The sequence below is a fragment of the Notechis scutatus genome, chromosome 6 (genome assembly GCF_049901735.1).
Source record: "Notechis scutatus isolate UNSWTSFEM ecotype Mainland chromosome 6, rNotScu1.2, whole genome shotgun sequence".
NCBI lineage: Eukaryota > Metazoa > Chordata > Lepidosauria > Squamata > Elapidae > Notechis > Notechis scutatus.
The window spans coordinates 35,405,527-35,430,773 of NC_142014.1; the positions used below are offsets into that span (position 1 = coordinate 35,405,527).

A 25,247-nucleotide genomic window follows, 5' to 3' on the forward strand; every position below is an offset into this window, starting at 1 on the left:
GCAGCAGAAAGAAAGTGCTCTGCCATTGGATGCTGGTGGGTGAGAAGGCTATGTGGGGCTCAAGGGGAGGGAGCTGGACTTTACCATCACTGCAGCATGTCCCGGGAGTCTCATCCTGACACTTCAGGACACGGCACCAGGCACAGGGTAACTGAGGACTGAGATCAAAAACCTTTTCCCTGGAGTAATCAATCTGAGGTTCATATTTAAAACCAGACAAATATTTATTAATCCAAGGCTTTGATCTGATTTGTGATATCTTTATTGTATTTAACTGTAGCTGCCTGATTAATGTAGGGGTTATTAGATGCACACTTTTTTACAGCCTCTCTATTGACTTCGGGATGACTTTGACGATACTTTTTTGCAGCTTCCCTTACTTTTGTTTTCCTAGTCACACCTGTAAATCTTTTCCTGCGTTTTTCCCCTCTTTTCTCTTTAACTGGTGTTACAGTACAAGGAACAGATTCATCTGAACTGGGGAGGTCAGTGTAAGAAGTGAATTGGGGCTGGGACGCTATGCAGGAGAAATTCGGTGGTGATCAGTGATTGAAACTCATAAGAGAATATCTCTCCTGCTGCCTTGAGTTCGGAAGCAGTTCCATAGGTTGAAGGTGTAGACATTTTGGTGAGGTATTGACATTTAGTACTTTAAGGAGCCCCAGATTGCTCCTGAGTGAAGGAGTGGAACGTCTGTCAGTTTGAACTGAGGTAACAGAATGTGAGGCAACTGGCAGTCGGAACAGAGTTCTTTTCAGATGGGGAGGGGGAATAGAACTCCTTAGCATCAGAGCATGTTAATTACTGTATTAAGAAATATTAATCTGATGGTCATTTCAAAAAATCCTTTCTTGGTGAGCACCTAGAAGCCAAGAGGAACATAAGTGCCAAATTTCAAGTTTGTAGGCTTTACGGTTCTGGAGATTTCATGATGACGTTTATATATATAGATAGTCTAAGGGAGCTCCTCCACCTTTGAGAAGATAGGGTTCATATACGGACCTTAGAGGGTATCAAGTATGTAAGATAGAAATAAACAAAATCACCACTTCTACACTCTTTACAGCAGGGGTGTCAAACTCGTGACTGCATCACGTGCCCCTGCCTGGTTTAGCAAAGGAGAAAAAAGTCCCAATACATCATGTGACACTGCCATGATGATGTGAGTTTGACACTCATGCTTTACAACAAAGAACAATGAATTGGTATAGTAATCTCTGGGTAATAATGGTAAATGGAACCAGGAATTCCACTGCTAATACAACATGGCCACAAAACATGATGTGATGTGACTGCACAGACCTATAATAAGAGATCCAGCAGGTCCAGTTGCAGTCATTAAGTACAAAGTCATGTGATTGCCATTTGTGATATCTGACAGGCTTTCCCATTGACTTAGCTGGTCAGAAGTCTGCAGTGAAGGTTATAAAGGAAGATCACATGACCATGGGATGCTGTGATGTTGTAATTGCAAGTGGTTGCCAAACACTTTAATCATCACATGACCTCGGGGGCACAGTAGCAGACACAAATACAAGGATCATTCATAAATCTCCTTGTTCAGTGCTGTTCAGTGCTGTGACAACTGAATGATTGCTGAATGAATGGTCAAGAACTACATGAATTTAGAATTTAAAATTGTGATAGCAAGAATCGAAGACTAGGTTCACCATTACAAAGCCATAATGTAACTCATTTGGTCTTGGATCTGTTTGCCATATGAACCACTGGATATGCAAAGTACTTAGAAAAAACAAATCAAACATCCATTCATAGACTGGGGAATATCTGGTCTACTATTTAGAATTATCATAGCATTGACTAATACCCATCTGCTAACAGTAAGAAGTACATTTGAATGTATGTATTATATTTTCATGATACCTGTTCCATTATGGAATGGAAACTTGTTGCATTATGTTGTTTTTAATAAGAACCAATATTGTACTTTCCTCCTTTGTGTATGCTATAGATCTGCCAAAGGAGCTTGTATATGCTTTTGATTTCTGAAACTTCTGAAACTCAGATGGAGTACACAGCTTGGTTGTAAAAAGATTGGGCTAAACTTTGGTGATGCTATCTTGATTGTGGAATGTTTTGGTACAGATGTTGGCATAACAGTGGGTATCAGTTTTAAGATTCAGATTTTACTAAATAGATTTTACCTTATTTTTTCAATTGTAAAATTTAGGATATTTGGGATATAAACATACCTTGTTAAATAAAATGCTTTGCTACAATAATGCAGACAATTGATTCAATATTGTCTTAAACTGACTGGTTTTCCTCAGTTCTAGCTCAATAGGCCAATAATGTAATCTGTAGTCTTTATCACTGGATCATATAGGCAATGGTGTTTCACTACCTTAAGGTTTCTTGGAGCTATCTGAGGTTTACAAATAGTTTACATCTGTGATTTCTCAATACGATGAGTGGTAGTATTAACCAGCTCTTTGAACTATTGCTGTTAATTGATAGTGTATTGAAAAATATCTTTGTTTTTACCAAGGAGACTTTTCTTTTGTAGATCATAGGACATGATATACACTGCAAATGTGTTAAAGCTAACTAGGTAATCTTTGATGTATGACCACAATTGAGGCAGAATTTCCATTGCTAAGTAAGGTAGTTGTGCTGATTTTATGACCTTTTTTCCCATGATTGTTAGACAAATCACTGTAGTTAATCAAGTTAATCATGTGGTTATTAAGGGAATCCAGCTCTCCTCATTGAATTTGCTATTGGATGCTGACTAGGAAGATCATAAATGGTGATCCCATGACCCCATCATAAATACATGTGAGTTGCAGAATGCCTGAATTTTGATCAAGTGACCCTGGGGATGCTGCAACAGTTGTAAGTGCAAGGACAGTTGTAAATCACTTTTTCCAGTGTTGTTGTAACTTTGAATAGTCATGTTTGGTAGCCACAATAACCTATATTGCATGTTGTCCCAGAAAGTCTTTGAGGAATATAGACTAACTGCATGGTAAATGATGCTACAATTTGTTAATCTCTCCTTGCTTAAACATGCACACAGAGCACCTGCCTACTTGTAGAGTGTTATTGCTGCACTTGTATACCTTCCCCATAATAACAACTCTGTGAGATGGGTTGAGCTGAGAGAGAATGAATCACTCAGCTGGCTTTCATGGCTAGAGCAGGATTAGAACCAGGGGTGGGATTCTACCAGTTCGGACCGGTTCTATAGAACCGGTTGTTATGATTCTGCACAGTTCGGAGAAGCGGCAAATTGTGCCACTGGCTGGCCCCTCCCCTCCCCACCCATCCCTCCCCTCCCAGTCAGTCCTTAACGTGACAATGCATGCATGACATTGCTGCCTGCTTTTGCCCGCCCGCCAGGCCAGCCATTGTTGCCTGCCTTCCGCTGCGGCCCTGCCTGATGTGATCTCCCTGGGTGAGTTAGACTCTGCAAGCCCCGGTTGCCTATCTGCCACTGCTGGTCGCCTTTCCCCCCCAACCACTTGCCTTTTGCCATTGCCGCCATCGCCTTTCCCCCACCACTTGTCTTCCACCAGGGAACACATGAAGAGGCTTGTGTCGGCTCCAGCCAGGTCAGCGGCTGCTTCTCTCACCTGCTGCTCTTGCTGTAAGAACGAGAGTCTTTCCTGGCACAGTAAAAAGCTTGCAAGTCCCTCTCCCATCGGGAAACAACTCCCGGGAGGCAAAGAGAAACAGGATTCAACCTGGCTGTTTCTCTGCTGTCCAGAGCCATTTACCAATTGGATGGGTACTTGGAGGCTTTTCAACCTGCCGGGAAAGACTCTCCCAGCAAGAACAGCAGGAAGGAACCATATGGAGAGGCTCGTGTTGGCAAGGCACCCCTTGATCAAGTCCGGGACAGCTGACGGCGGCTGCAGGGAGCATAGCCTGGAAGCCCCGAAGCACCACGTGTGTGGCTGCAGGAACAACTGATGGGTGGCAGGGGGCAACCTGGTCCTGGAAGCCCAATGCCACGGAATCACTATTGCCTTCCTTGCCACGATCGCCATTGCCACCTCGCTGCCGCTGCATCCTCCACCCCCAGCACAGGTATGGTGAGCATGAGCCCTGGGACAGGTGACCGACTGACTTAACTGCTACTCCCACCGACTTTTCTCCACGCCAAGAGTGGAGGAGAGAGAGAGAGAGAGAGAAAGCAGCCCTCTTGTCGAGAAAAGTCGTGTGTCTCTCCATATTCCTCTTTCAGCGATTAGCCTCTCGCAGCACCTTTAAACTTAGTGTGCTTCACAAATGAGGGGACGAGGCTCTCGCGGAGAAAGGAATATGGGGAGATGCACGACTTTTCTCCATGCTGAGCTGCTCTCACCACTGACTCCAAATGTCTAATACAGTTTGCCCAGCTAAGACTAGATTATCAAGGAAGAGAGAATAACATGCAGCAGGTGCCTAGCAAAATTTAGTAATACTGCAGATTTACATTGAAATCAGGTGCAAGGTAGTGATGGTAGGTAAATTATTGGGCAGTTTAATTTGGTATTTATTTCAGTCGGCTGGTTTTAGAAAGCTAAACAGGACCAGACCTGGTAAATACTTGGCTGGGAAGCCAACACAAAATAGGGTGTGCAGAGGAATGGGGTTGGGAAGGAAAGAAGGAAGGTAGGATAAGATGACTTTTATTGTCAAATTTTTACTGTAAATACACATTAAAAGTGAAATATATATACACATCCATCACACATATATACGCATGCTACACACACACACACACATAATCATTGCCCATTTTGAATACATAGCGAAAAGGAAGAAAGAGTATTGAATACATATGCACAAATGTGTGTGAAAAAAACTGCAAAGAAATAGGATTATAAAGTTATAATAAAATTATTATAAAAATAGTTTTCAATCTTAGCAGTTATAGATGAGAGAGAGAAGGAGAGATGAGAAACAGAGAGAGGGAGAAAGAAAGATGAGAAAAAGAGAAAGAAAAAGAGGAGACAGAGAAATGAGAAAGAGAGAGGGAGAAAGAAAGACACACACAGAGAGATACCTGTTTAAAAGAAAATAGAAAAATGGCTCTTGTGTTTAAGTGTTGCAGATCCCTGGGTTAGGCAAACACCATGATCATTAAGCGAACCTTGTGGTCATGAAGCAAACACTGTGGTTGTTAAATCCATTTTCCCCAATGGGCATTTTTAACCAGAAACCAGAAGGATGCTTGTTGGAAACTGGTAAAAAAACATAGAAAACCTCAGCCACAAGACTGTGTTGGATGTTGTAACTGGTTGTGTGTGTGTGTGTGTGTGTGTGTGTGTGTGTGGTTGTCAAAACACCAAAAACAGGTCAAGTAGCTCTGGGGAGGTCAGTCGTAAAATTAGAACACTTCCTAAGCAACTGGCCATATTTGGTTTGCCAGTCACATGACCACCTAGCCACACCCAGCCAATCACATGATCACCTAGCCACACCCAGTCAGCAAGCCACACCCACCAGTCACATGACCAAGCCACACCCACAAATTAGACCACACTCACTGAACCAGTTAAGTTTGAATCCCACCCCTGATTAGAACTCACCATTTCCTGGTTTCTCTTTCTCCAATAGAAAATTGCAAAATTCAAAGAAAAATTATTATAAAGAAGTGATTTTAGATTTTCTTTTGCAGTAGTTATAAATATAAGATAAATTCCTACTCTATGCTACAGCATTATTCACATTTTCTCGTATCATCTATTATTTTCTATATTGTGTAGGAGAAATATAGAAAACTTCAAGTTTCTTCATTGTACACATGCTATCAGATGTGATCCTGTTTTTTTTCTTCTGAAGTCCATATTTCAAGAAGAACTCTTATGTTGAGGGCTATTTTGCTGAGTGGCTGAAGCAAGCAAGATCAGGCAACAATCAGAAGTCATTGGAGACACCCATTCATTTTTTAATCTTTTTGTCATTTGACTGGTTCTTTAAAACAGCCAGAAACTGAAATAATTATGATCCAAATACAATTTTTTTTCAGAGGATTGTTTGAAACTTAGCCAAACAACCATATATGGGTTTAGGTTGCCCACTTGTTTTTTTTTGTTTTTACTATTTCCAAAAAAGGTTTCTAAGTTTCTAATCATAAAACTAGGATGCCTACATAACTACATCATGTATATTGCTGGTATAATTCTTATTATATCAAGTTGCAATATTTCTATCATCTGAAATCTAGAAAACCTAAAAGTCAATTCTTGCATCTGATGGATAAAACTTCAATCTTGAATTCTTTTGCTATAATATCTACCGTAAACAAGGACTGCATCATAACAGGTATGTTATAGTTTCATCTTTGTGAAGCAGTTTTGATAACTGTATTGCCTATTGGGGTGTGAAACACCCAATATACTGAATAGAGTTTATAGAAATGTTTTTAAAAAACTGCTAAATGGGAGTCACATATAGGTGAATAGGTATCAAATTGATCTGCAAAGCAGCTCTGTCAAATACATAGTCTGTTGCATAAAATAATGTAAATAATAACAGCTACAGTATTCCATCAAAATGTATTTTCTAAATTCTTAAGAGCATAAATGAAAAACGATAAGGGGAAGTGATTTTTGTTTCTTTTCTGTAGATTTGACTTGTAAATAGGAGCATCCTTCAGCCTACTTCTGGATATTGGTATTTAATATCAGTCTACAATCCAAGTTCGTTCCCCTTTCCCCCCTTTTGTCTTTATTAAAGAGTGCAACTTCCCTACGTGAAAGAAATGCGCAAATGACAGGTGATGGTTTCCGATTGTCATGGTTCTAGCTTTCTGATTAATTTTTATTGGTTAATTCCCCGGAAAGCAAGCCGGGAGAGCTTCCTGCAGGCTGCGGTTACGTTTTCTGCTGTCGGCGCCTTGCTGCTGAAATTTACGCCGAATCGGTTTATTTTTAATGCAAGCTTCGCCTGCTGGCAGGTGGCGGCAGAGAAGCAAGAGCTGCCTGGCTCTTCTGTCAGTGATGCTGTGATGGTGGGCGGGAACGGCCTTTTTTTCCTCCTTTGCCGGGTTGCGCCGCGCCTCGACTCGCCTCTTTCCTCTGCACTGCGGAGGGTCCGTCCAGCGGCTGGCCGACTTCGCCGCCTCTCCAAAGTCGCGTTCACGCTGCTCTAATTCTCTCCGCCCTCAAACCTCGGCTTCCCCCCCACCCCGCCATCGCTCGTCCCCTTCCCCCAGCAGCCCGAACCTTGCTCAATTGGAAACGCCGAAGGTCCGGATTGCGTCACTAGTCGCGAGCGTCGGCTGCACCTGCGGGAAGCTGGCGCGACCGCTGGCCCTGGAAACCTAGTGGATGGTGCGTTTAGCTCCTGCTTGTGGTCATCCATGAGGCAAGACAGACTGACCAGTTCCCTGAGGCGAGGGGGAAGGTGTTTAAAGCGGCAAAGCACCGGCGGGGGCGGCGGCGTGAGCACCATCCTGAGTAACGTGTTGAAGAAAAGGAGCTGCATATCCCGAACCGCGCCTCGCCTTCTGTGCACTTTGGAGCCGGGTAAGGGCTGCCGCAGGCCGTCTGGGCCGCGATCCCGCGTTTTGCTGCCTTTGTCGGAAAAGGGGTGCTACCTTGGCCGGCGGGAGGGATGTTTGGTTTTTCTTGAAGGTTTAAACGCATCAAGATTGAACTAACTGCGCTTGGCCCAGAGAGGAGGGGACTACTGCGGACAGTAAAGGAAATTACCCGAAGTCGCTGCGCTTCTAGTTGATCTCTAGGGATCGGGCAGGCCGAATTGCGGGGATTACTTAGGAACCTGCGCGCATGGCCAGGTGGTGGTGGTGAAGGAGGAGGAAGAGCGTCTTGATGGTCTCTGCGGCCGTAAACAGCCGAAAGGCCACTTTATTGCGCCGTGCGATTTCTAGAAATGGCGGCAGGGCTGCAGAATTTCCCAAGGGCTATAAGTGGAAAGGAGCAGACTTCCCATCGATATGTGTTAATTGAATCGCTCCGAGAATATCATTCAGTATCAAAACTCAACATACAGTATTGTCTAATATAGCATGTTAAAATTTCCTTCTAGTAAATGAGAATTAAAAATATACAAGATGAATATGAAATATAAAAGAAAATATGGTGAAACTTTTGAGAATTCAGGTTCTTTCCCCCTTTAATGGGCAGCTCTTTAAACAATCTGGATAATGAAAACCTTTCATGAAGATTTTCATTTATGTGAATTGGTGGCCTATCCATTATAATGACAATAGATGGTTATACTAGTGTTCCATAATGTCCAATACAAATGCATTTGTGTCTGTTTAGACACAGGCTGAGTTAGTAACTCATGCACTGTTAAACCGTCACTCAAGGCTTCTAGTACTTCTAAATCGGTTTGTTAGGAAAGTTAATTATCTTTCTGACCAAGAGGTTACAGACTTCGTCTACCAGATCCAACATAGGCCCTCAATAATTAAAAAAAATTAAAAAATTGCCAAGTTTTTATAATAGCTTTAGTTTGCAGAAGTCACTTGGTACTTCTTTTCATTATTAAGTCTGACTTGTTGGAAACTTTTAAATTTTGTATTTGTGTTTTATGTGTGTAAACCATAAATAAAAGAAATAAAGCATCAGTGCAAATAGAGGCAAATTTGTATAGACAGTATAAACATAGAAAAGAGTTATAGAAATACAATATTTTAGGGAACATTTTTATAATAAACATTTGGAAAGTAGCTTAGATGTACAAGATCAAGGACTGTTGGCAAAGAGCTATTGGAAAGCACTGATATAGTAAGTCAACAGTAGAACAAATCCATTGATTTACTGAAAATATTTGTGAAAAGTAGAAAGTGTGGAAAACAAGATGAAAACTCATGCACCAAATACAAGCAAACTGATTTTCAGTAATCACTTCATCATGTATTACTCTAGAGAGACTATTTACATGCTCAATTTTATTATATTTTATTGAGGTGATTGAGAGGTTGGAGTTAATTAGTTTTCTTGTATCTAGTTGAATTACATAGCAAATCAAGTTGATAATTACAAGGACATCATTGATGTAGGTATTTATGTGTCTTTTCATTTGCTAGTAGTGATCTTATAATAGTATTTAATTCTATATTGGTAAAACTTGTAACCAATTATATCATCTTTAATTTTAAAAATGACATTAAGGATGTATAGTAAGAACTACGGGTTCTATTAATTGCTTTTATATGCTGCAAATAATCTTTTAAGAAAATTAATAACAATTTAATTCTAACAACACACTTCTGGGGAAATTTGGCATGCTAAATTTGAGTAATATTAATTAAATGGAGAATCTGCTACTATGAACACAAACATCTCAAAATTGGTAATCAAAACACTTTAAATTTAATACATTTATTATGAAATGCAATTAAATGCTAAGATTTTATTGTGAGTAATGTCAAATTTTTATTACAAGACAGTTATATTAAGCCACTAGTCTAGAAACCAGAGACAGAGAGTTCTAGGCCTGACTTAATCATGAAAACTGAATGAGTAAATTTGAGCCAATATCACTCAGCTCAGCTCTTCTCACAGGGTGGCTCTTATGTGGGAAAAGAAGAAGTATTGGGTATGTTTTCTGCCTTGCAGTGACCTCTCTTTTTTAAAAAAGGAGGGACAAAAATATGCTCTAATAAATTTGTAAGAAGTGTCAGATGAGATTTCAGCACCATTTGTTTGGACAGCGACATTCTATAATGGAGGCATTGGTTAATGTGCAATATCAAATGCACTACTATGGTATAAAGGCAGACTTCTTCAAGCTTAACTCCTGCTGACTTGGTGGACCATTCAAGCCTGTACCTTTGCAGATGTTTGTATTAATTTATATAGTATTGATTTATGTAATATAAAAAATATTTCAAACTATGGGTATAATTTTGAAAAACTTTAGGGACATATACAAAAACATTGAACAAAATATTACATTCTAGAAGTTCTGTCAGTTTTGGACTGCTATGTTCAGTGTAGGAAAGCATGGAAACAGTGTAACCCTCTTCCTCCGAGTTAACAGGCCAGGTAGTATTTTTAAAGAAACACTGAATTTTCTTAAAACGACACAACATGATGTGCAGACTGCAGTGATAAATGAACAACATGGAAGTCAGCAACTCTAAAAAAACAAGTCAGAAAACAATGTGGAGTTTTGAAAAAAAAGATGATGAAGACTGCAGTGTGAATGATCTTTTTTCTATTGATTGTGAAACTTTCAGAATGTCTTTGAAGATGACATGCTCACTCATAGGCAACACCAGAAGAATCCAAGAACAGTGCACACAAACCTAAGCTAGTAGATGAATCAGTATTGGTGTGTATATGTGTTGCATTTGAAATGTACTTCGAAGTCTCCATAAATAGAAGGGTACTAGAGAATGCAGCATGCAAGGTACAAGAGGATGAACTAACAATGAGATCAAAGTAAAAACAACTTGATTTATTCTTTACTTTTCATATACACTCAAAATAAAAAAAATACAAATACCCAAGTAAACCAATGAACAACATGTAGGAAAAAAAAGATGGCAACTAAGTTACACCAGTGATGATTTGCTAAGTGCAGCCATCTATTTTGTACTCTGTGAATCCTCTTTTATCTTGATAGTGGCGGCTTCAGAGTGTTTTTGAAGGTGAAACAACATACTGTATATATGAATTTAATATATCCTTAATCTCAACATTAACAGAAACCAGGAGATTCAGGGTTCACATACACATTAAAAGAGCAAATCAATCAAACCTGAATGCATTAGTACTTTTTGCATTTACAACAGTTGTGTGCAAACGTAAGCATATATGTTCATGCATATGTAAACAAAAACATTTTTAACATTACCCCCACTTGGTTTTTTTTAAGGCCATAGACAGTAGCAAAGTCCAGATTCTCATAGGAATTGTTAACATAAACAACGGTTTAGTTTCTAGGAAAGCAGTGGTATGACAAGTGGAAAGGAATAGTATTTTTAATTTGTCTAAGCTATGTGTGTCTGTTGTGATCACATCAGTGCTATATGTGCTTGTATGTGTTTGTGTGCTATGAGTACATATGTCCTCAGAGGTAGCACTTGTTTGAACCACATTCATGAAAACATCACCCATGAAGGACAGTGAGAGATGGTAGATAAATCCTATTGTATCTCAGATGGTGCAGGAGCCACATAAAGCCATGTAGAGTCTCTTCTAGTGTCAGCTCAGTGATACTGATACTACCCAGAGGTTGAAAGGATAAGCTGGGTGAGCCATATAGATCTTATCCATTGTGCTTCTTCAAGAGGCTTGCTTCAGTGATGTGGCCAGAATGTGAATGTGACCCAGATGTGTATTAATCTTGGAGGCAGCTTCACTTCTTATCAAAACTATACAGGCAGTGCACAGTGCAAGTGGTTTGTGAAAAAAGGTAAAGGTCTAATCATCAGTCTCCCATCAGATGACAGGTCTGGGAAGTCCAGCAAGGTGAGATTTCCTTTAGACAAATTTTTCCACCAAATCAGCCTCCTGGCTTCAACAATGGAATGTCACCATGTGACATTATTTTACTTCATGTGTAAAATATTGTCTTTATGCAGAAAGATGATCATATTACATATTTTAATTTTTTCTCCCTATTTGTTTTTAGTTTAGAATATTTAGTTTAAAATATTAACGTCAGTTGGCATATTAATAATATAACTCACTGTGAACAGTTGTATTATTATTGTATAGTAATATTAATATTTTAGGTTATGTTATCCATGCATTAATTTTGCACATCAAATTTATATTACGCTATCTAATGTGATGCAGCTTCAATCCATAAATGAATTTGTTTTCTATTTGTGTTCCATAGGAGTGGACACAAAGTTGAAGTTTACACTTGAGCCATCATTAGGTCAGAATGGTTTTCAACAGGTAACTGACTTTTATTCATTGGAATAGTCTTACAAAAAACCCTTATTTTTCCAAGCATAATTTAAAATATTGCATTAATTAATTAAAGCTGGAATGTATTTTATTATTTGAAAGAGCTGAACTGTAACTGCATTTGTTCCATTTGATTTTGATTTTTTTTTCTTCATTAGTGGAAATAATTATTTTTTTCAACAGAAAAAAGCTCAAAATATTAAAATCAATTGTATATTTTTGCAATTCTTGTGTAAATGAATTAATACATAGCACCTTTTTCTTCTCTGTTTTGCAATTGTTTTAAATATTTTGGGGGGCAAATAGTTTAATGGTACATATTGCTTCTATAATATTGAAATAAAACTTACAACTCTTCAACTTACAACCAGAATTGTGACCAGAATTTCCACTCTCTCCTCCAATCTTCAATATTTAGGAGACAGAAACACCGTCTCTATTTATCCCACCATTCTTAAGTTTATAAAAAATAACAGAGCAAGGCTATAGTTAGTGCTATCCTTTCACATGTAAATCTGCTTTTTTCATTGACTTTGCTTGTCAGAAGCTGACTGGGAAAGTCGCAAATAGTTATCACGTGATGCTGCGACATTGCAGCCATCATAAATGCAGTCCAATTGCCTAGTGCCCAAATTTTGATCACATAACCGTAGGGATGCTTGGGCAGTTTAAGTGGGAGTACCAGTTGTAAGTCATTTTTTTCCAGTGTCGCAACTTCAAATGGTCACTAAATGAATGGTTATAAGTCGAGGGTCACCTGCATTGTATGTTGAATTGTGTTTTAAATTGGAATAATTTAACACTGTTGGGATGGTTGCTTTTAGTGGCATGATGCTCTCAAAGCAGTGGCTAGGCTGTCAACAGGAATTCCAAAGGAGTGGAGAAGAAAGGTAAGTAAACTCCTGTCCTTCATAGAATGCATTATCAACATTATGTGAAGCTCTGGACTGAAGATAAATAGTTGTTGTTTATTCCAGCAATGAAAACTTCCATGTATTTAATGCTATAGGCTAGGTACCAGTAAAAGTTTCTAATTAAGCAAGATCATCCATGGAAAAATACTGAAATTGGGAATAACCAGTACACAAGAAAAGGTGTTTTCTTTATGTTGTAGCACTAGAAAGGTAATTAAGAAAGTCCAATTTAATTAGGAAATGTACAAATATTAAAATAAATACCTGCTAATAGAGTTTTATTTTGGTCATTGATCAATAAATACAGTCAATAAAATGAACAACATAAAACTATCCCTTAAGAATCAGAATTATTAGCAACCATTTGTGGGCAAAGTTTACACATAATGTAGCAAAATTTTGCTATTTTTAGAGAAATAAATTTATCTTGATTATTTAATAGACAGTGCAGGTAAAAGCTAATAGAGTATCCCAGAAATTTAAATAGAAGAGAGTGGTGGAATTCAAATTTCTTTTACTACCAGTTCTGTGGGCGTGGCTTGGTGCGCATGGCAGGGGAAGGATACTTACTGTAAATCCCCAGTCAGAGGTGGTATTTGCCGGTTCTCCGAACTACTCAAAATTTCCGCTACCGGTTCTCCAGAACTGCTCAGAACCTGCTGAATATCACCTCTGCAGGTGGTCAGTTGGTGGTGAATGTCCCGTTAGAAGTAGCAAGACAAACATGGGCTGTGTTTTCTATAGCACCCATATCACAGAGCAGTGTAGGGTTTCATATGGGGTTTTCCTGTATTTCTGTTCCAGGACAGATGTGGGGAAAACATTAAATCAAATTAAAGATAAAGCTCTTCAGAATTTGGGAACTGTGATATGATATAAATATGAGGCTGGTTTAGGCACCAAAACATGGTTATTTGCAATTATATAGTGTGAGAAAGCAGCAATGTGTGTTTGACTTTCTTTATCTAAGATCATTTGACTTAATATTGATCTGAGGTTAAGATGGTATCACTGGAGAAACCATAGGGGCTCAATTTCTTTTGGATCAGTCTTTTCAAGAAATATTTGTAATTGTATGTCAAAATTATATGGGTCAGTCTGCTTATGATGTAGTTTCAATGAGTAGATAAAGGTATTTATCCACAGATTAGATTCATGTTTACTGCTTTCTTCTGAAATACTGCATTTTGAACACACTGCGTAACCTGGAAGATACTTCTGAGTACTTTCGTTTGAATACTTTCTAAGGTGATCATACAGTTATATGGCTAATATATTTCACCATAAACTTACACATTTTCCTATATATAGGCATTTCCTAGCTATGAACTATGTAACTCACTTTAATTTAGCATATGGTTTTCAATTATGAATATTTGCTTACTTATTGTGTAAAATAAGCAGAATAAAATAGATTTAGAAAACAATATCGGTTCAAAAGTTGTAGGACTACATATTTCTGCCTGAGAGGTATCAAAGCTTCCTAGTTAGTGTGCTTGGAATAACTTAAACAAATAATTTCCATCCATATACTTAACGTTTTGCTGGTAGAAATGTTATTTCTATGGAGGAAGTCACAGATTTTAATCAGGTGGTTAGGCTATCCAACTTCCAAAGAAAGTCACACCTACTTGTTCTAATCATTGTTCCAATAACTCCAGCTCAGCTTATTGTCTGAATATAAAAAGACTAAAGCTGGGTAGGTGCAACAAAGGGACAGATGTGACATCTAATTTAGCTGCCTCCCCTTCCAGTACTTTGTATAGAAAATACAAAGTCTAAAGTAAGAAAGATGCCAAGCCTCTGTGCTGTATATTTTCAGAATTCCTGCTCTCATTCTGAGGGAACATGGAATTCTACCTCTTCCTTAATTTTAGTATAAACAAGTGAACATGTTTATGCTTCTGTGCTATGTACAATTGATGGCAACATATTAAATATGCAGAATATTTTTGAACAGTTGTAAAATGCAACCATTTCAAGCAAAGCTAAGATTGTGATGTATCTTTTAAGGTTTGGCTCACCTTGGCAGATCACTATTTAAAGAGTATAGCGATTGACTGGGATAAAACTATGCGTTTCACTTTCAATGACCGAAGTAATCCTGATGATGATTCCATGGGAATACAGATTGTGAAGGTATTAAAAAGCTTATTAATTTGCTTATTAAATTCTTTACAGTCATAGCATAATAATGCTTATGTGCTGAGTGTTCTTATTATATTTTATAGTAATCAGTTAAGAAATTATAATTTCTTGCTACTGTCTCAGTTTGATATCAGTTTCCCTGCTTCCTTCATTTTTGTACTGCTAATGGCACATTTAATTTTTTGATTTATATCATTTTGTAGGATAATCTCCATATCAAACAAATAATCATCAGATTTGCCTTCAGAATTGCAAAACAAATAAAGCAGTAAACAGACTATCACTGCCAGAGTAGATTTAATTCTTATGAAATGTATTAAGGGAGCTTCCAAAGTAACAAAAATTAAATTCTGTTAATGCCCAGATAAAAAAGTAGCTTTTCTCTCATTGTTAACATGTCTCCTTAAAAACTTACATTTCTGTGCTTCTGAATTTCTGAGTCTTGTCTTCTTTCCTTATCTTCTTCCCATCTATATGTGTCCCCTCGCGTATGCGTCCCCCTGTTCATTCACACGCGTCCTCTGGGCATGCACCCTGTGCATGCACCCCACACCAGCGCATGCATAGTAGAGACCCGAAGACCAGCTGGCTGGCAGGAGGCATGTATACACAGCGGAGCTGAGTTGGAGCGACGGCTCACATGCCCACAAAGAGCACTCTGGCTGCCACCTCTGGCATGCGTGCCATAGGTTCGCCATCATGGTTCTAGACATTAGCTGGGAAAAATAGTAACTTCAGTGCATTATTTACCAGACAAGTAGCACAAGGACAAATTAATTTATTTTCTCTTCATATTCTGGAAATTCTAATTTGGGCTAGTTGAATGCTTGGAAAAAAGCATTCAGTCATGGATATCTTACATTCTACAGAATTGAAGAGTTGCTCAACAAAAAGAATCAATGTTTTATGTGACAGTTCTTACATTATTGTTAATGCATATTGATTGGGTGTAATTATTTCTTGAAATGCTGATTATTTGCTCTCAATCATTCTAGTTCAAAGATGGATGTTTTCATATTCTTAGATTCCAGAGCACAATATGTGATCAGTTGACTTCAGAAAAATACAGAGGCATAATTTGTTCCGTATTAGCAGGCTTGAAGACCTGCATTCCTATTGGTCCAGAAAAGCCGGACCATGATTGGACGCTTTAAAACGCTCCTGATTGGCTCGCATAGGGTTTGCCGCGATTAGCTAAAACCAAGTGCGGCAAACTCAAAAGACTGCCATTGGCTGCCTAGCCGCGGCCAGCTCTATAAGAAGAGCTGCCGCGCTCTAGGGTTTTGTCTCAGAAATCTTCCTGTGTAATAAAGAGCTGTTGTTCACTACTTGCGCCTCGTTCTTATGGGACCCACCGACCATACTTGACACTGGCGACGAGGATGGGATTCTGAGACAACAAGACTAACCAGCACGTGGCAAACAGCGCAGAGACGACCAGTGAAATGGCCAGCAGCGCCGCGCCACCCGCACCATTCAACCCAGCCAGCGAGGACTGGGAGTCCTACATTGATCGTTTCCAAATGTTTTTGGAATCCAACAATTTAAAAGACGCCACCGGCAGCAAGAAGAAGGTGGTATTTTTAACGCACTGCGGACCCGCCATTTTCAAAATGGCCAAGGCACTCGCGAAGCCCGCAGATGTCAAGACAATGGATTGGGACAACTTAGCTCCCATCCTCCGAAACCACTACGCTCCGGCTGTACCAACTTTAATCCGAAGGCATGATTTCTATCAACGAGACCAGCGCGAGGGCGAGAGCATCAGTGAGTTCGTAGCCGACCTGAGGGACCTTGGAGGTTTGTGCGGATTCGCTAACCTGGACGAGGCCATGCGAGACCGGGTCGTTCTCGGCCTAAGAGACCCAACGCTCCAAAGCAGGCTAATGGCCAAGGGTGACATCTCCCTCACCAACGCCATAGCCAAAGCGACCACAGCCGAAGCTACCCGCAAATCAGCGGCCCGAATGCGGCATGCTCAAACAGAACCGATCGCCAATCAACCAGTGAGGCAACTACCACACACCAGGAAAACTCGCAGCCACCACCCACCATGGCGACATCGAATCCCCTTCTGACAGTGAAGAAGAAGAGATTCACAGACTTCAGTCAGAACGCAATCGGCGAGATCGGCGAGGTCGTAAGTCAGGGTACCAGTGTGCCGGCTGTGGAGGAAATCACCCAGCTCCGAATGCAAGTTCCTGGACGCTGTTTTCCGATATTGCGAGAAGCGGGGGCATATCGCTAAAGTATGCCGCAATAAAATAAATCTCAGCCCCCGGCATCGAGGAAACAGCCCGAGAAGACAAGATGGCACCCCCACCAAAAACTGGGACCGCCAGACTGACAGCCGATGGAGCCGGGACAGCCGAAACAAAAGATTCAACGAGGCACCACGAAGATAAGAAACACACCAAACAGTTATCATCGCTCACTCTTCACCGATCGATGCACGGAAGATACGCGTCTAAGTCGGTATCGAAAACCAACCATGCACCATGGAAGTAGATTCTGGCCTACCTCTCCATGGTCTCCTGGCGCACCATAAAGCGTTTAATACCCAGCATACGCCACCAAGAACTAAGCGACCAGAAATTAAGTCTGAGGGACTACCAAGGGAACCGTATCCCAGTGGCTGGCATCGGACATTTCAAGATCTCCTTCAAAAACCGCACCAATATTTTACCACTTACAATTGTAGATAAGGACTGCCCCAGACTACTCGGGTTGCAATGGTGCACACCGCTGGGGATCGAGATGGCAGGCATCAATCACACAGATGACGAAGATTGGGAAGCGACGTCAGACGGGACTTCCAAGAGGTCTTCGGCGACACTCTAGGCAAGTACAAGGGGTCCCCAATCTCCTTCAATCTTAGCCCAGACATCGCTCCCATCCGCCTCAAGCCGCGCCGAGTGCCATTTGCACTTAAGCCCAAGATAGATGAGCAATTAAATAAGCTCATAGCGCAAGGCGTGACTAGAACCTATCGACCATGCCCGATGGGAAACACCCATTGTCACCCCCATCAAACCAGATGGCTCCCTGAGAATTTGTGGAGACTACAAGGCCACCCTCAACCATGCCCTGCAGCAGAGTGTTGCTCAACAAAAAGAATCAATGTTTTATGTGACAGTTCTTGCACATTATTGTTAATGCATATTGATTGGGTGTAATTATTTCTTGAAATGCTGATTATTTGCTCTCAATCATTCTAGTGCAAAGATGGATGTTTTCATATTCTTAGATTCCAGAGCACAATATGTGATCAGTTGACTTCAGAAAAAATACAGAGGCATGATTTATACTTGTATTTAAAGAAATGTGAACTATTTCATTGTTTCTCTTCCATTCCCACTTAGGATCTTCATCGAACTGGATGCAGTTCTTATTGTGGCCAAGAGGCAGAACAAGACAGAATAGTATTAAAAAGAGTTTTATTGGCTTATGCTAGGTGGAATAAATCTGTAGGATATTGTCAAGGTTTTAACATCCTTGCTGCTCTCATCCTGGAAGTAGTAGAAGGCAATGAGGGAGATGCATTAAAAGTAAGTATAATCTGTTGACCACATTTTTATTCATATTGTGACTACTAAAAAATACTGTAGTATAGAACAACGCCCCTAAAGGCTAAATGAAGATGTATGGATATAAGAATCAGTTATGGTTCAATTTATAACTTATGTTTATACAAATAGACTGCTGCTTGAAGATAAAGATTTATCTTTATCATGTTTTTCTGTTTTATTTTCAGATAATGATTTACTTAATCGATAAAGTGCTGCCTGATAGCTATTTTGTCAATAATCTGAAAGCACTGTCTGTTGACATGGCAGTGTTCCGAGATCTTCTGAGAATGAAACTTCCGGAGTTGTCTCAGAATTTGGATACTCTCCAAAGAGCTGCCAACAAGGAAAGTGGAGGTATTCAATGGCCATGAAAACATTTCTTCCTTTCTTTGCTTCTTTATCTCTTAGAAATAAATTTTATTACTCCTATTTTTTAAAAAAATGTAAAATTCTGGGTTGAAACCATAAGCAGTGTTTAAAATTAGAAGGTGTTTCAGATGATATCATTAAATAGGAATCTATGAAACCAGGTATGCAGATTAACAATATCGGGAATCTTAGGTGATAGCTAAAAGTCTTGATTTGATGCATGTATACAAGTTAGAAATAGTAGATTGTAGACACCTTTACTTCTGGGTCAGGTCTAATGATGTGTTAAAACCAGTTAAAAATGAGGTGGTAGACCAAAAAAAATCTAATATAGCAATTACAGATTTAAAGCTATTTAAGTATTGTCCAGGAAACTTTTGAGATTTTCTGCATCAGGTGAAGCTTTTATATTTTTAAATATTAAAGAGCAGAGTAGAGCCTGTAAATAATGGACAAGATTGTTTTTATGGGCTTCAGAAATATTTTAACATACTTTAGTTTTATTTTGTGATCTCAGATGGTTTCCTGTTCAAGTATCGGTCTGATCTCACTGTAGTATTTCTGAGATCAGTTCTGTTTGATCGCATGTTAATTTTTTAAAGAGGGAGTCAATATATTATAAATTTAAAAATGGTATCCCATTAACATGATTATCTACAACGTTAATGATTGCTTTAGCTTTTTGAAATCATAGGACGCAGAAATTGAACACAATAATATAATTTTGTATCATACTACAATTCTGTACTCTATCCATTTGTGTGTTATGTCAGAGTGAGCACAGTGTGACTAGGTGAGACAACCAGGAGCAAATACAGCACACAGATTTCTATTTACATAGAGTGGTTTTATCCCTACAAAACTATATATACATACAAGTACTTTGGCCTTATAGCATTAGAACTTTACACCAGCTGGTCAGCTATTAAATCATCATTACCCTGACATGTTAAGATATGCAGGCAAGACAGCAGGCAGTTATGTTCCTGTTCTTTTTCTGTTTCAGGTGGGTATGAACCCCCACTTACAAATGTCTTCACTATGCAGTGGTTCCTGACCCTCTTTGCTACATGCCTTCCTAACCATACAGTTTTAAAAATTTGGGATTCTGTATTCTTTGAGGGGTCAGAAATTATACTGAGAGTAGCACTGGCTATTTGGGCAAAATTAGAAGAGTAAGTATATTTTCACTTTATGTCTAAAAATAAACAATTGATACATTTTGTGGACAAGCTATCTGTAATGTTATATAAGTACTGAAAACCATTGTTACACACCTTCATTTTCCCCTTGTACCATAAGATTTTGTTTTCTTTTGAATTTTTCTTATTTTCCCATACCAATACAATTTCCGTCTTTCAGCGAGGTTATGTTCACTTGCTCATGGAAAAGACAGTTGTTGGGTTGAGGCCCACAACCTTTGCCTGAAGTTGAATTATTCTGATCAGTGACTATAGTACTAGATCGTAAGCAATGCTTTACTAGGTACATGAGAAACTGTGGGGGTCTACATTAAAGTGATGGTGACAATTTGAATTTATATGCTACCACTTTTACCAGAATCAAGATGGAGTACATAGCCTGTTTTCCTGAAAATAAGACCTAGCAAGTTTTTATTGCCTGTGTAAGCCCTACCCTCAAAATAAGTCCTACTTAAGAGCCTGCGCAGCCACCTGCCCACCCATTCTGTCTGGTTGCTCACAGTGCTATGGCGATGAAGTTGGGGTGGTAATGGTGGAACTGCCCCATGCACCCCACAGTGGCTTATCTCGAGGGCCTTCCGCAGCCAGACCACCCACACCCCGATACCTGCCTTGGGCCAGCAGCACCAGCAGCCATGTGCAGCAGGAGCCCACATGGCCACCGGCCTACTTCTTCTGCTTGCTTGTAGTTGCAATGGAGCAGAAAGCCGAGTGGTGTGTTGGTGCTATGGCTGCAAGGTAAGGCAGGTATCAGGGCATGGAAGCGCTGGCTGCGAGGGCCCTGAGATAAGCTGGTGTAGGGCATGTTGGGGAAGCTCTACTTCCTGCTCACTTCATGACTGTGGCACCAGTGCATTGCTCGGCCTGCTCCGTTGTGGCCACGAGCAAGCAGAAGTGAGCTGGTGGTCACATGGGGTCCTGCTAGAGGGCTTGCCGGAGCCACCACCACAAGGCAAGGCATGTGCCATGGCGTGGATGGCCTTACTGCAGGGACCCTGAGGTAAGCCAGTGCTGGGTGCATGGGGCAGCTCCACCCCCCCGCCTCACAGTGGTGGCACTGGCATGCTGTGTGGCCTCCTGCCCTGCCTCAAGCAAGTAGAAGAAGTGAGTCTGCCTTACATGGAAAAAATAAGACACCACCTCAAAAATAAGCCCTAGGTCTTATTTTGTGCCCAAAAGAACACAAGACCTGGTCTTATTTTTGGGGAAACACAGCATTTCCTGCCAAGATGGCGCCAATGATGGCAGCCTTGGTGAAATGGTCTCTAATGGTTTCTTTATTCCTTATTATTATCTGCAATTCACTACGGATTTCATACTCATGAGACCATCTGCTAAGAATTAGGCAATGTTTCCTTAAGGAGCAGCTTTTTAATTCCTCACCCCCACCTGTCGCGGAGGAGATTCTAACTAATTTCCTGGTGCGATGGATTACAACAAAGAAAGCAAAGAAGCGGCAATGCTGAAAAAGCCTAAGTAAACGAGCGGGAATTTTAAACAGACTAAGGAATAGGGGGGAAAAAACTCTTCTCCCTTCAATCTTTCTGACTAATTTATGCTCACTTGCTAACAAGATGGATGAAATTCATCTCTTAAGTAGATGGAACTCTGATTTTTACAATTCAGCTGTACTTTGTTTTACTGAAACCTGGCTTAATCCACAAATTCATGGGGACAACACCATATACATCCCAGGATTTCCGACATTTAGATCAGACAGAATTGGAGACACATCAGGTAAAACAAAGGGTGGAGGATTATGTTTATATATCAACAGCAGCTGGTCTCAGGATATAACTATAATATATAAGTTCTGTGATGAAAACTTAGAGTCTTTACATATCAACTGCAAACCATTTTATTCTCCACATGAATTCTCCTCATTTCTCCCAATAGCTGTGTATGTTCCTCCACAAGCCTGTGTAAACAAGGCATTATGAATTCTTGCTGATCAAATTATGGAGGCTGAAGCCAAACACCCAGGTTCCCTTCCTATCATTTTAGGAGATTTCAATCAAGCAAATTTAAGGAGCTCCCAAAATATTTCCAGCATGTAAATTGTCCCACCATAGGCAAAAATATTTTAGACCACTGCTACACAACAGTAAAAGATGCTTATAGGTCTTTACCACAAGCAGCTGTGGGACACTCTGACCACTGCATGATTCACCTTGTACCTGCCTACAAAGACTTAAAACCATGAAACCAACAATTAAATCAGTGAGGACTTGGACTGAGGAGGCAAAGCTGAAACTCCAGGCTTGCTTGATTGCACTGATTGGAATGTTTTTAAAGATGCCTCTGCAGACCTAGATGAGCTCACAGATACTGTAACATCATATGTCAGCTTCTGTAAAGACTCACATACCAACAAGGAACCTGCAAATATATAGTAACAATAAACCTTGGTTCACAGCTAAACTTAAGCAGCTACGTCGTTCCAGAGAGGAAGCCTACAGAAAAGGTGACAGAATGGTATACAACCCGGCCAGAAACATATTTATTTATTTTATTTATTTATTTATTTGATTTGCCAATTGTTTACAAGATAATAAGTATAAGTGTATACATAGTTATGAATACATGAAATGGGTACATATAAGAAAAATAAAAGAATAAGAGAAACAATAGGACAGGGACGGTAGGCACGTTGGTGCGCTTATGCACGCCCCTACAGACCTCTTAGGAAAGGGGTGAGGTCAATAGTAGACAGTCTAAGGTTAAAGTTTTTGGGGTTTGGGGAAGAAACTACAGAGTCGGGTAGAGTATTCCAGACATTGACCACTCTATTGCTGAAGTCGTATTTCCTGCAATCAAGTTTGGTGCGGTTTACTTTGAGTTTGTATCTATTGTGTGCTCTTGTGTTGTTATGGTTGAAGCTGAAGTATTCACTGACAGGTAGGACATTGCAATGTATGATTTTATATACCATGCTTAAGTCAGACCGAAGACGGCGTAATTCAAGGTTTTCTAGTTCTAGAATTTCAAGTCTGGTGGCATAAGGTATTCTACAACGAGTAGAGGAGTGGAGAACTCTTCTTGTGAAATATTTCTGGACTTTTTTATTATATTAACAAGAGAGATCAGAGCAGCAAAAAGAAGCTACTCTGAAAAGTTAAGGAATCAGCTCTCAACAAATGAACCAACAAACATGTGGAAAACTCTTAAAAACATCACTGGCTTCAGCAAATCTCCTTTCCAGGCAGAAGGAAATCAACAATTAGCAGATGACCTGATGTGTTTTACTGCAGGTTTGAAAGGAAACTACAGCCACCTATCTCCACAACTCCCATCTCAAACACACCAACAACAGCCAAGCTTCCTACAACTGGCCCCAATCCATTGGGTTCACAACCTCTGGTGATCACAGAAAAAGAAGTGCAAGATCTATTACACAGACAAAAGCCAGGAAAAGCACCAGGGCCAGACAAGATAACTCCTCCTTGCTTAAAAATCTGTGCTGACCAATTGGCCCCCATCTTCGCCCGAATCTTCAATAGATCACTAGAGATGTGCTATGTTCCTTCCTGCTTCAAACGCTCTACTATCATCCCAGTGCCAAAGAAGCCCTCCATCAAGGAACTGAATGACTACAGACCAGTTGCTCTAACATCTGTAGTTATGAAAATCTTTGAAAGGCTTGTGCTGTCCCACCTGAAAACCATCACGGATCCGCTGTTAGATCCCATGCAGTTTGATACCAAGAAAATAGATCAACAGATGATGCTGTTAATATGGCTATGCATTACATCCTACAACACCTTGAATCTCCAAATACCTACGCAAGGGTCCTCTTTGTAGACTTCAGTTCAGCATTCAATACCATCATTCTAGACACTCTTCTAAATAAATTAAACCAACTAGCGGTACCTGAACACACTTGTAAGTGGATCATAAGCTTCCTAACAGACAAGAAGCATCAGGTGAAGCTAGGCAGAATCACACCTGATACCTGTACAATCAGCACAGGGCCCCCCCCAAGGCTGTGTGCTTTCCCCACTTCTCCCTACATAACAGTGACTGCATCTCAAATGATCCATCTGTTAAAATACTGAAGTTTGCTGATGACACAACAGTGATTGGTCTCATTCAAGACAACGACGAATCTGCATACAGACAGGAGGTTATACAACTTGCCTCGTGGTGTAACCAGAACAATCTGGAACTGAACACACTCAAAACTGTAGAAATGGTGGACTTTAGAAAAAAATCCTCCCATACTACCACCTCTTACAATACAACACCGTATCAACAGTAGAGACCTTCAAATTTATAGGTTCTACTATATCACATGACCTAAAATGGACACCTAACATAAAAAATGTCATCAAAAAAGCACAACAAAGAATGTTCTTTCTGTGCCAACTCAGGAAGCTCAAACTGCCCAAGGAGCTGCTGATCCAGTTCTACAGAGGAATGATTGAGTCTGTCATCTGCACCTCTATAACTGTCTGGTTTGGTTCTGCATCCCAATAGGACAGACACAGACTTCAAAGGGTAATTAGGACTGCAGAAAAAACAATTACTACCAACCTTCCTTCAATCAAAGACTTGTACATTGCACAAGTCAAAAAGAAAGCTGTGAAAATATTTACAGACCCCTCACATCCTGGATATAAACTCTTTCAACTCCTTCCCTCAAAACGACGCTATAGAGCAGGCTTGTCCAACCCGCGGCCCATGGGCGCATGCGCCCAGGTCGCCTCGTAATGCGGCCCAACGGCCACCCAACCTTCATGAAAGATCCAGCGAGGAGGAGGAGGAGAGGCAGGCGCGAGGCGGGCAAGGCGAGCAACAGAAAAGGCGGGCAGCCGCAGCCCAAAAGTCCCGCCCGCCACCTGCTGTTGCCGCTGCCGCCGCCGCTGCTTCTGCCCCCACCGCCGCCGCTGCTGCTTCTGCCCCCGCCACCGCCGCTGCTGCATTTGCAGGAGGAGAGGTAGGCACGAGGCGGGCGAGGCGAGCAACAGAAAAGGTGGGCAGCCACAGCCCAAAAGTCCTGCCCCGCCACCTCCTGCTGTTGCTGCCACCGCCGCCACCGCTGCTGCTTCTGCCCCGCTGCCGCCGCCACCGCTGCTGCATTTGCAGGAGGAGAGGTAGGCGTGAGGCGGGCGAGCTTTCTTCCCCCTCCCCCCACCCGCAAAATTTGACCGGAAAATTAATAAAAATAAATTTGCAGGAGGAGAGGTAGGCGCG

General features: G+C 40.6%; 1 protein-coding gene across 4 annotated transcripts in view; it reads left to right on the forward strand.

Moving 5' to 3' along the window:
- TBC1D30 (TBC1 domain family member 30) overlaps nt 1-25,247 on the forward strand; it is a 53,671-nt gene that overhangs the window by 13,025 nt on the left and 15,399 nt on the right. For 2 of the 4 annotated variants that reach the window (XM_026667782.2, XM_026667783.2), the window contains exons 3-8: nt 11,779-11,840; nt 12,677-12,742; nt 14,780-14,905; nt 18,277-18,462; nt 18,669-18,837; nt 19,859-20,027. In XM_026667782.2, the coding sequence (XP_026523567.1) occupies nt 11,779-11,840; nt 12,677-12,742; nt 14,780-14,905; nt 18,277-18,462; nt 18,669-18,837; nt 19,859-20,027 (778 nt within the window). Of the gene's footprint in view, nt 1-7,137; nt 7,482-11,778; nt 11,841-12,676; nt 12,743-14,779; nt 14,906-18,276; nt 18,463-18,668; nt 18,838-19,858; nt 20,028-25,247 lie in introns of those variants that run through there. The other 2 variants (XM_087967943.1, XM_087967942.1) reach the window with 2 other exon arrangements.